This window comes from Globicephala melas, chromosome 2 (assembly GCF_963455315.2).
Source record: "Globicephala melas chromosome 2, mGloMel1.2, whole genome shotgun sequence".
Classification (NCBI taxonomy): Eukaryota; Metazoa; Chordata; class Mammalia; order Artiodactyla; family Delphinidae; genus Globicephala; species Globicephala melas.
This window is the reverse complement of record NC_083315.2, coordinates 123099986-123112823: the sequence shown is the minus strand read 5'-3', so window position 1 is coordinate 123112823 and position 12838 is coordinate 123099986. Positions and strand designations below refer to the sequence as shown.

Below are 12838 nucleotides of genomic sequence, written 5' to 3'. Positions count from 1 at the left end.
ATTTGGGCCAGTGTGCTTGTGCTTTTAACCACTACTCTCAAGGAAAAGTAAAGTATATATTCCTTTTGTAGGAGCATACAGTCAGTATATCTATACAATAAAATACCTTTAAAAGACCATTGAGAATATATTTTAATTATTTTCCTTTATTAGAGATGCAGACTATTATTTAATACCTTACATTTTTAGTAGCATTAATATCAGTTACACTCATTTTAAATGTTTCCAGGATAGTGATAAATGCCTTAAAATAGCACGCTAATTACCTAAAAGGGTAAAACAATGTCTCTGTAAAACATAAACTCTCATCAGTGAGATCAAATTCAACAGGTTTAGATTTATGATTTAAAATTTTAATGAACCTTTAACTCCTAGCAGAAACTTTAAACATTTTATTAAAGTCTAGTATAATACACTGCAATTTCACAGAAAATTCCCTTTGTGGTTTCCCAGATACTATAGAATAAAGTCCATATTTCTAGTATAACATTTAAAGCACTCCCAGGGGGTCACAACCTAGATCATATCTGACTCCCTCAATCCTTTACCTCAGGCAAATTGGTTTTCTCACTGTCTCCTTTATACCTTCATTCAATTGCCTCTGTCCTTTTGCACATGCATTCCCTCTCAGTTCCAAGAATGACTCAGTGCCTTTTCATGTTTGTGAGCATCTCTTTTGACTCTGGACCTAACTTGATGGATATATTCCTATCCACCTATTTTTTTCCTATAAAGATTAAAAATACAAAGCTTACTGTGATGCTTAATCCAACCTCGGTATGGAGATTTAAGACTAAATGCTATGGGTCTAAAAGTTAGTTAAAATCTACCCTCTTATGACCCTTTTACTTTGCAAAACAGAAGTGAACTAAAAGACCAATTCTTAATTAAAAGTTATAAGATAAATTTATCTTAATTCACATCATTAAACTGTATTCCTGCTAGATCTTTTTCATGTTTTTATAAACTATATAAACCACCCCTGAATTCTTGATGAGCTAATATATACCAAAAAATAATCATTATTTACATTTCATCCTGGTTCTAAGTAAAAATGTAGTCTATCAGCAAAATTTATTTTAAAATACCTACCACAATATTTGGAGATGGGTTTTTCCTAAATTGATCTCTTGCCAGAATTATCTGGTATTTTGTTAGATTGGGAATATCCCTTCTCATCAAAACATTCCTCCGAATCAAAGAACTTGCAAGTGCTTCCAAAATCTGCAAATTTCAAAGAAATTTAGTTTAAGTTTATTTTAAAATCCTTTTACAAATACATTTCCTCACATACTAAAATAGTTTTATATATTAAATTATATGTTAAATAAAGTTTGTCTTAAAATGAACTTTTAAGTAAACACAGAAGAGATGATAAAGTTTTAAAGTACTTGACAATTATCCTCAGATAATCCATGTGAGAGTCAGCACAAGCAATTATTAGATTCAGCGATAATTCAAGAACATATGTGTTGGGCTTTCCTGGTGGCGCAACAGTTAAGAATCCGCCTGCCAATGCAGGGGACATGGGTTCAAGCCCTGGTCTGGGAAGATCCCACATGCCATGGAACAACTAAGCCCATGCACCACAACTACTGAGCCTGCGCTCTAGAGCCGCGAGCCACAACTACTGAGCCCATGGGCCTAGGGCCTGTGCTCTGCAACAAGAGAAGCCACCACAATGAGAAGCCGGTGCACTGCAACGAAGAGTAGCCCTTGCTTGCCGCAACCAGAGAAAAAGCCCGTGCACAGCAATGAAGACCCAATGCAGCCAAAAATAAAATAAATAAATTTATTTAAAAAAAAAAACAAAAAACGAACATATGTGTTTATCTGTTTATTTCTTAACTCTCCTCCTCTCCCTCCAAACTAAGCACAATGAAAGGAGGGCCTCGATTTTTTGCTCTGTTGCATCTTCAATGCCTAGAACAAGTCTAGCATATAGGCAAATATTTGTAGAGTGATGACTAAATCAAAATTCCTTGAGTACATTTAATTTCATTCACTGATTCATTCTCTCAAAAATATTCATTAAGCGACTTCCCTGGTGGTCCAGTGATTAAGAATCTGCCTTCCAATGCAGGGGACACGGGTTCGATCCCTGGTTGGGGAACTAGGATCCCACATGCCACAGGGCAACTAAGTCTGCATGCCACAACTACTGAGCCCACACGCTCTGGAGCCTGCGTGCCACAACTAGAGAGCCCGCGCTGCAACTAGAGAAGCCCACGTGCCATAATGAAAGATCTTGCATGCCACAACAAAGATCCTGCGTGCCACAACTAAGACTTGACATAGCCAAATAAATAAATAAATAGATATTTTTAAAAATATATTCATTAAGTATATACTACATATCAAACATCGTTCCTGATGCTGGGGATATTGTGGCTGAGACAAATGAAGTTTCTATTTTCCTAAAGTTTACATTTAATAGACGGAAGAAAGGAGTAAAGAAGTGAACAAAGAAAATAAGAGAATTTTGATTATGATAAAGCATTTAAGAACCTAAAACACAGTAATGCTTTGTAGAGTCTTTGATGGGAAGGGGGTCACTATCATATAAGTGGACAAAAAGGGTTTCTTTCTTTCTTTCCTTCCTTCCTTCCTCTCTCCCTTCCTTTCTTTCTTTCTTTTTTTTGGGGGGTGGGGGGAGGAGCAGCAATTGTGCTCTGCCCAGGCACCCCCTGCCTCATCCGTCATCCAGCCCCAGGATGCAGAGGAGCGGGCCCTTGGATTGTGACCTTGCCAGCGCCCTTCCACCTCCAAGCAGCCAGTTTCCCACACTAAGGTTCCTGGCTGGGGATGGACCGCTCTGGGCCAGGGCTGCCTCTGGTACCAAGCAGCAGGAGAGACGGTGGCCCGGGTTGGGCAAGCAACAGAGCCTACTGCTGCATGGGTGACAGCAGGGCACTCTCAGGGGAGAACTGGGCATGCAGGCTCCCACAGTTCTCCACGTGTTCATGCCACCAAAGATGGTTTCTTTTAAGAGGTAATACTTGACATCTGAATGATAAAGTATGCCGAGCCTGAGAAGTTCTGAAGACAGAGCATTCCAGGCAGAGGAAACAGCAGACAAAAGGTCGTGAGCTTGATGCCACAGTGAAGGTAAAAAGCGACCTCCAGATGAAGACCTACTACAGCAACATGTAATTTGCCTAAGTTTTATTTCCTAAAATATATCTATTTTAGTACATTTCAATCTTTCTTCTCTTCTAGCTTTGCTGATCAGCTTTGCTGACCACATGTGCCTAAAGAAGCACTCTAAAAGAAATCAATAAAGTTAGGGCTTCCCTGGTGGCGCAGTGGTTGAGAGTCCGCCTGCCGATGCAGGGGACACGGGTTCGTGCCCTGGTCCGGGAAGATCCTACATGCCACGGAGCAACTAAGCCCATGTGCCACAACTACTGAGCCTGCGCTCTAGAGCCCGCAAGCCACAGCTGCTGAAGCCCGCACGCCTACAGCCCGTGCTCCGCAACAAGAGAAGCCACTGCAATGAGAAGCCCGCGCACCGCAACGGAGAGTGGCCCCCACTCGCTGCAACTAGAGAAAGCCCGCGTGCAGCAACGAAGACCCAACACAACCAATCAATCAATAATGTGTCAAGACATTGCCAAATGCCACCAAGTGGGCAAGATAGTCCCCAGTTGAGAAACACTGCTGTACAAGGGATCAGGGAGGAATATATTGAAAATATATTTCCTTACAAAGAAAGTTCTGGTTGAATCTGGATACATGTTTTGGGTGTGTTCACTATGTGAAAATTTACTGTGCTGCACACTTACATTTAATGTACTATGCTGTTCATATGTTTGGGGGGGCTGGTTATACTGCAATTAAAAGGTTTACTTAAGAAAATACAAAACTAAATTGGCTTTAGAAACGGTCCATCATTTTGTATTTCCTCTTTAACTAATAGTTTGCCAGTACATATAAAACATGGCGCTCATACTGAAAATTGTCATTTCAAAGAATTTTTTACCATATTAATTATATAAATGATTATAACTATACATTCTCACAGTCCGATTCTGTTAAGTAAAATAATTACATTATCAGTTCATTTATTAAAACCCTGAATTATGATAAAAATGGCTTACCTGTATATATGCCTTTTGGATAGCTCCAAGTTCTTCACCAAGAGGAACAACAAGCTTTTCAACTCGTCTTTCATGAGAGTATGGCAAAATATCTGGAGAATCTTCAGAACGAATCTCTATCTGCCCAATTAGTAGATTAGTAATAACCTGTTGCACAGCCTACAGAAAATCAATTAAGTATGATTATATATTATATTACTTACTAAATTTTTTAGTTTGCCACTAACAAAAATAAAATAGCAATAAGTTTTTGAAAAAAAATTAGAAATTTATATCATTAAATATTTTTTAAAACTACAAATTATAGCACATCAGGAGTGGCACAATAGGGGAAAATGCTTTTGAAACATCTTTCTTGCATGCCAAGCATCCAAGAGATAAAATGTCCAACAAGTTCCTCAAATGTATTTTGTGCTTTCCAGTGGTAGTGTTATATCTTGTCAATATTTATAAAGGCTCAGACAAAATAGAAGTTTCAAATTAGCAAACCAAATCCCCAAAACATTATATAACAGTCAATTTTAGAGCCAGAACTAAAACCCAGATTTCCTGATTCCCTGGCAAATACTTTTTTCCACTGATTTTTTATGGGGAAAACAGAGAAGTCCTGTTACTACTAAAGGATACAAATGTACCTTGGAAATACTTTACAAACTGACTTGTTAAGAAACTGAGGGCATATGTCCTACACTAAATCTATTATTAATAAATGAATGGAGGGAATTCCCTGGCAGTCCAGTGGTTTAAGACTCCACACTTTCATTGCCAAGGGTGCGGGTTTGATCCCTGGCAGGGAGCTAAGACACCACAAGCTGCGGGTGTGGCCAAAAATAAAAATAAATAAATAAATAAATGAGTGGAATATTTTCCATTTAAATCAATATATATGCTGTGAATATATTTCTGGAGCTAAATTTCATTCACCATAAGCTTATAAAGGAACTTAATTGTAAAAATAGGGAATTTAAGAAAAAACAAAAAACCTGTTGGTATAAACAACTGCTGTACCATTAGACCACAGTTCTACTGGGTGTGATGAAAAAAAAGAAAGGAAGGGAGAGATGGATGGATGGAGGGAAGGATGAAGAAAGAATCCTGAAAATATCCAGAAATTAAGAACTCTTTTTTTTAAAACTAGTAAAGCCTCATGGGCTTAGTTTCAGACAAAAAATACTCTAGGGCAAGAATCACATCTTAGTCACTTTTGTATTCCCAACACCTAGTATAATGCCTAATACAGTAGTACACTATAGTTACTGAATGTCCACATACATTCAAACTCTAGAGTAAATATATGGCCATTTTATAAAATTGACTAAGACTTCAGTATTTTTTTTTCCTTTGGCCGCACAGCATGTGGGATCTTAGTTCCCCGACCAGGGATTGAACCCGTGCCCCCTGCGTTGGTAGCACAGAGTTTTAACCACTGGACCGCCAGGGAAGTCCCAGACTTTAGTATTTTTAATCATTCATTCATTCAAGAAATATTTGAGTAACTCCCACATGCCAGGTATTGAATTGGTGATAGAGGCATAACCAAGATAGACATAATCCCTACATTCATGTAGGTACTATTTTAGTGGAGCAAAAATACAACAAATAAATGAATAAGCAAAAGAATGACAGACTGTGATAGATATTAAGAAGAAAATAACAAGATAGGAAGAGTTGACTTTTCATAGCTTAAGAGTGAATTTTTCTGAAGAGGTGATATTTAAGCAGAGACTTGATGATTAAAAACAATCAAGCATGTTTAAAAAAGGTTGGGCAGAAATGATACGATAGAAATTTCTAAAACTAATCGAGGCTATGGACAGAAGGAAAAAAGTCTATGGCTTGGCAGAATTGAAAGCTACCTTTGAAATTATCCAGAACCTAACACAGAAGACCATTCAGAGCTACTAAATTAGAATGTCATGGGATAAGGCTCAAAATCTGCATGGGATAGGGCTCAAAACTTTTTACCATCCTCTGAGCTCCCTAGAGAAATGGTGGATTCCACAGCGGGGACTGGAAAAACACTAAATGATCATAAAATATCTTGTGATGCCAGTAAGTTAGGAAGTGTTCAAAACAAACACGAACAAACAAAAGTGCATTCTAAAGGACACAGGAGCCATCTTCAAGGCACTCTCAATGGCCCAATCTAGAATAATCAAAATTATTAATGACAGTATTGGATTGTAGCCAATAAAATATATATATATATCCATATATATATATATATCCATATATATATATATATATATATATATATATATCCATTAGTCCATATTGATGTAAAGACCTGAATTAAAAATAAATGAGGAGGGGCTTCCCTGGTGGCACAGTGGTTGAGAGTCCACCTGCCGATGCAGGGGACACGGGTTCGTGCCCCAGTCCGGGAAGATCCCACATGCCGTGGAGCGGCTGGGCCCGTGAGCCATGGCCGCTGAGCCTGCGTGTCCGGAGCCTGTGCTCCGCAGCGGGAGAGGCCACAACAGTGAGAGGCCCGCGTACAGCAAATATAAATAAATAAATAAATTAAATAAATGAGGAGAGAAGACAGCTTTTCACAACAGAAGAATTCAAATTTTGAAATGTAAAAGAAATGAGGGAAAGAGGAAATAATGATTCGGCAAACAGCACAGAAATAATTGTTGCAAGCAAGAACCATCATTGGATGCTAAAACAGAATATTTACATAGTCTCATAGTATCTCCCCCACAACAGACTTAAGTAAAAAGGGAAAAACAGTAGTTTTACAATAGAGAAACCAGAAAGTCATCATCTGAACCAAGTCAAAATTAACAGCACCAGTAATAAGACAAATCATCATGTATTCTCAGATACAATGCACTAAGAAAGGTACAACATCACTTCTGGGGTATTCTTGCCCAAAATGCATACAGAACCTCACTCCAATCATAAGAAAACATCAGACAATCCCAAATTGAGGGATATTCTACAAAATAACTGGCACCTACTCTTCAAAAGCATCAAGGTAATGGAAGACAAGAAAGAATGAGGACTGTCACAGACTGGAAGGTACTGAGGAGATGTGACAACTAAATGCAATGTGGGATCATAGAATGAACCCCAGAGCAGAAAAGGACCCTGGTGGGAAAACTGGCAATAGTCAAATAAGATTTGCAGATCAGTTACTAGTATTGTACCAATGTTAATTTCCTGGTTTTGATAATTTTACTATGGTTATGTAATATGTTAACATTAGGGGAAGCTGAGTGAAGGATATACAGACTTTAATTTTTGCAAATTTTCTGGAAGTCTAAAGTCATTTCAAAATAAAACAGTAAAAATTTAAAAAACAGCTTTAGGTGATTCTTTGGCACACTGAAGTCTGAAGACTCTAATGTAGATAGTCTCCTACAACCACAGAAGAAAAGGTAGGCATCTTATATGAAATGCTGTACTCCTGATGTTAAACTAAATACTAGAATGGAAAACTGATCTGGTCACATACAAAAGTTCTTATTTTCTTAAACATTAATAAATTTTACTTACCTTTATATCACTACCTGGTGTGGCACTAAGAGCCAAGATTCTAAAGTGATTTGTATATTTGACTAGTTCTCTTACAACCTTAAAAAAAAAAAAACAATTCTTTAATTTCATCTGCACAATACAAAAATAAAAATGATTCTGTTAAACAAGCTAGTATATCTGATCCACTATCATTGTTCCTTATTTAGAGTACTGATGGACTAGCAGATGGAACTATCTTTAGTTATGATATCTGAAGAGCAAATGATTTAGGTTTATACTCTATCCCAATCAAAAATACTTTAGGGGGCTTCCCTGGTGGCACAGTGGTTAAGAGTCCGTCTGCCGATGCAAGGGACACGGGTTCGTGTCCCGGTCCGGGAGGATCCCACATGCCTCGGAGCGGCTGGGCCAATGAGCCATGGCCGCTGAGCCTGCGCGTCCGGAGCCTGTGCTCTGCAACGGGAGAGGCCACAACAGTGAGAGGCCCGCGTACCGCAAAATAAATAATAATAATAAAAAAATAAAAAAACACTTTAGGGTTTCTTCTATACATAAAGCTACAACATCAAGGCCTATACTGAGGCAAATCAAAATATTCAAAGGGCTAATTCAAGAGCAAATGGTAGAAAAAGATCAAGTTTATTCTCCATTGCTTGGGCCACAGTCTAGGCTTACAGCTATATCCATATGCACACTTGCCAGATTAAGATAAATCATAAAACAAAAATAGAAAAAAAAATTAAATACAGGGACTTTCCTGGTGGCGCAGCGGTTAAGAATCAGCCTGCCAACGCCGGGAACACGGGCTCGACCCCTGGTCCGGGAAGATCCCTCATGCCGCGGAGCAACTAAGCCCATGAGCCACAACTACTGAGCCTGTGCTCTAGAGCCTGCGAGCCACAACTACTGAGCCCACGTGCCACAATTACTGAAGCCTGCACACCTAGAGCCCGCAACACCCAGAGCCCGCACACCTTGTGCTCCGCAACAAGAGAAGCCACTGCAATGAGAAGCCCTCACACCACAATGAAGAGTAGCCCCTGCTCGCCACAACTAGAGAAAGCCCACATGCAGCAATGAAGACCCAACACAGCCAAAAATAATCAATTTTAAAAAATTAAATACAAATGTGAAATTAGATTTGAAATGAAAAAAGTTTGTTTTAGGAAAGATTTTAAAGAAGTTAGATTTCATGTGGAAGGCTCACAATTTTTAAATTAAGTTTATTCATAAAAAAAATAAGGCTAATTTGGGGTAATTTTTAAAATCTAAATTCCCTTTTAAATCCTAAAACATTTTCCAAGGGGCACCAAAGCATCTCTCTAGGCTTTACAGTTTGAATTCAACACCCACTTCTGGTATAATCAATACTGGATAATTTGCCAGATTCCCATATGCCCCAATACAAGGAAAAAGGACCCCTAAGTAAACTGAGTCACAGGAACAGCTCTTACTATCCCATAGTTCCACATTAGAGGTAGGAAACTAAAAGCAGATTATTTTTTTTTAAATTGAAGTATAGTTGATTTACAATACTGTCTTAGTTTCAGGTGTACAGCATAGTGATTCAGTATTTTCGCATATTATATATTATAGATTATTACAAGATAATGGGCATAATTCCCAGTGCTGTACAGTAAATCGTTGTTGCTTATCTATTTTACATATAGTTGTTGGTATCTGTTAATCCCATACCCTAATTTGTCCCTCCACCCTTTCCTCTCCCCTTTGGTAACTACAAGTTTGTGCTCTATGTCTGTGAGTCTGTTTCTGTTTTGTATATACATTCATTTGTATTATCTTTTTAGATTCCACATATAAGTGATATCATATAGTATTTGTACTTCTCTGTTTGATTTATTTCACTGAGTGGCAAATGACAATATTTCACTCTTTTTTATGGTTAATATTCCTGTGTGTGTGTGTGTGTGTGTGTCATATATATATATATATATATATATATATATATATACATACGCCACATCTTTTTAATCCAAACATCTGTTGATGCACATTTGGGTTGCTTCCATGTCTTGCTACTGTAAATGGTACTAAAACTAGATTATCTTAAAACTGCTCTGATTTCAACCCATGTCAAAGATGAATTCAATGAGACTCAAACTGAATATTGATCAATACTCAAAAAATATTATTTATGCAGTTTTTTAAAACATGATACAGAATACATTTAAAGATAGAACATTATAGGGAATTCCCTGGCAGTCCAGTGGTTAGGACTCTGCGCTTTCACTGCCAAGGGCCCAGGTTTAATCCCTGGTCAGGGCACTAAGATCCCACAAACCACAAGCCATGAGGTACCGCCAAAAAAAAAACAGAACATTATACTTAATGGAGACTTAAGAACAATTGTCCTAATTAAAAACTGATACAAGAAAAAATCTCCCTGATACATTACTTTTTTTCCAGGAGGGATTCTCAAGCATTTTATAGAAGTGGTGTTGTGTTTGTAACCCAGGAAGCTACATTCTTCAACAAGCTGTGTGCCTGTTGGAAACTGTATCTGGAATATTTAGTGTAGTATAAATTCTTAGTGCTATTTATATATTAAAGAAGTCAGTCATGTCTCATTGTACTCAGTGAAAGCATAGCCTTGTAGTTTAAAAAAAAATCACCTAATGTGTAGAAATTTTTTGAAAATAAAGTTGCTAAGGGGAGTTCTCTGGTGCCTAGTGGTTAGAATTCTGGGCTTTCACTGCCATGGCCTGGCTTCAATCCCTGGTCGGGGAACTGAGATCCTGCAAGGCGTGCAGCACAGCCAAAAGAAAAAAAAAAAAAAGTTGCTAAATGTAAGCTAAATGTACAAAATGAATTCCACAGAGTTAGAACAAAATTTTTAAAATGATCCTTTCAAGCAGAAACTTTAACACACTGGATATTAATTTAACTTGGAAAAATATATCCATTTCCTGACTGAGATCAACTCTAGACAACAATTCTCAAGAAAATAATACAGAGATATAATAATACTTAAAAGTCCCCAAGGAAACTGCTTAATAAAATCACAAACTGGCAGTGAAATTCATCTCTTTGCACTAAATGAAATAAACTTTCCCTCTACTCTTACTCTATACCCTCGCCCTAGTATCACCACCTATTATTGTTTTAACTACCTACCACTATATGGTAGTGGATCACTGCCTCAACGAGACTCTCATCATCTACATCTGACACTAATAGTCTTGTTTAAATTTAAAAAACAAACAACAGCAGAGACTGATTTGAATGGATGAAGGAAAGTATTTATCACCATCTGTTGAGATAATAGATATAAGGCTTTTCATAATAATACCATCAGTAACTTCCATCATTAATAATTATTCCCCAAAATGCTCTTCATCAATATATTTACACTATAAAATACTTTTTAACAAAATTACCTGGCAATAAGCATAATTTCCAAGAGCTTTATGAGCTTCATCAATAACTAGACACTTTATTTCAGCAGCAGGGCAAGCTCCTCTAGAAAGATCATTTACCATGACTTGAGGTGTAAGAAAATGGACTCTTTTACTGCCCCATATTTCCTTCCTGGTGAAAGCTTGAGTAGATCCTATAAATAAAAGTGACATTGTACATTCTAAACTCCCGACTGTTATCTGTAAAATATAAATAACCTGGCCTATTTTCAGAATGCATTCCTGCTTTGGTAATGTGCTTTCAAGATGATAATTAGACAAATCATGGGAATGCATTTTAAAGATTTGTTGTGGTCCAAATGTCAATGCTGGCTTTTACCGAAAACCACGACTAGACTGCCATTAAAGAATTCCTACAAAATGACATAATATTTGAAGAGAACAAAATTCTTCAACTGGGAAATCCTTCTGCGGAAGAAACTCATGTTCACTTACCGATGGGGTATACACACATAATCACTTCAAAATTCTTTGACAAGATACAGGAATTCTCTGAAGATTGAATAAAGCAACCCTATTCATTAGAGCTGGAATTGCTACAAGTAGATGATGTTTCAAGGGAGAAGACGTAAAATAAGCATATTGTGATCTGGGGACTATTCCACACGGGTCAGGAATTCCTTTAACGCTATTTCCCAGAACGCATACTTTTCCCTGGGTCCCAGCTCTTAATTTCAAATTAGCCCACTGTTTCTAAGATACCTGTCATTTCGGCCATGTGGGACTGCGGGATACCCATCACCCGGTAGCAAGCCTCGATCTGCTGTGTCACCAAAGGTTTCGTGGGGGCCATGAAGACAACCTTGCCGGAGGGGAACCAGCGGTAGAAATTGTACATGACTACGGCGGCAATGAAGGTCTTTCCCAAGCCGGTAGGCAGACACACCAGCGTGTTGCAGAACAGAGCGGTCCTGGAGATGTGCAGCTGGTAGTCCCTCACCGGGCAATTAGTAGGGTAAATCCACAGGGCGCCCGCTGAGGTGCAGAACCCGCCATTCTCTAGACTCAGCTGCCGCTCTGCTTCGTACACCGCGACCAGCAACACATCATCGTCCGACTCGGGCTGAGCCTCTGCCGCCTCCGCCGCCTCTGCTGCCTGTGCCGCTGCAGGAAAACTCGCCCCGGAGATGCCAGGGCTCTGAGGCCGCTCAGTTCCAGAGCTGCAACTCGGAGCCCCAGTGGATCGGGAGACTCTTGAGCCCCACGTCTGAAAAAGCGTTCTTTGCCGCCTGCTCATTAGGCCGAAGACCACCGAAGGCTTCTCTCAGACGCCAGCAGCTGTTGCAGCTCAACAGCCTCCGTTCCAAACCCCATCGGTTATCTTCGCATAAAAAACACTAGAACTAGAAGGCGGGGTTAAGGCCTGTTAATCCAGTTGGAAAGTGCCGCCACTGAGTTTGCGTGGGGAAAGTGATTGGCTGGCTTCCCGGAAACACCGTGGCCCTCTAGGAGACGCATGCGCGTTGTTATGGAGCCACCGAAAATTTGGTCCCCTTGTCAATTTCTTACCGACTCTAAAGTTGGGTTCCGTTTCTAATGACGAGGTGTCCGGGCATCATTGCGAAATTGATGCCTCTTAAAATGATACAATAAATAAACTTGAGGTTCAGAAACAATGGATAACCTTTTTTTTTTTTTTTTTTTTTTTTGCGGTACGCGGACCTCTCACTGTTGGGGCCTCTCCCTTGCGGAGCACAATCTCCGGACACGCAGGCTCATGGGCCATGGCTCACGGGCTCAGCCGCTCCGCGGCACGTGGGATCCTCCTGGACCACGAACCCGTGTCCCCCGCATCGGCAGGCAGACTCTCAACCA

At 39.1% G+C, this 12838-nt stretch overlaps 1 protein-coding gene across 3 annotated transcripts in view; it reads right to left on the bottom strand.

The window, feature by feature from the left end:
- Window positions 1–12412, bottom strand: part of FANCM (FA complementation group M) — a 56979-nt gene extending 44567 nt beyond the window's left edge. For all 3 annotated transcript variants that reach the window (XM_030854869.2, XM_030854872.2, XM_060294782.1), the window contains exons 1-5: window positions 11726–12412; window positions 10985–11157; window positions 7605–7682; window positions 4101–4259; window positions 1093–1224 (exon numbers count right to left, since the gene is read on the bottom strand). In XM_030854869.2, coding sequence (XP_030710729.1) covers window positions 1093–1224; window positions 4101–4259; window positions 7605–7682; window positions 10985–11157; window positions 11726–12260 — 1077 coding nt within the window. In that variant the 5' untranslated portion in view covers window positions 12261–12412. The remainder of the gene's footprint in view (window positions 1–1092; window positions 1225–4100; window positions 4260–7604; window positions 7683–10984; window positions 11158–11725) is intronic.
- Window positions 12413–12838: the final 426 nt, after the last annotated feature.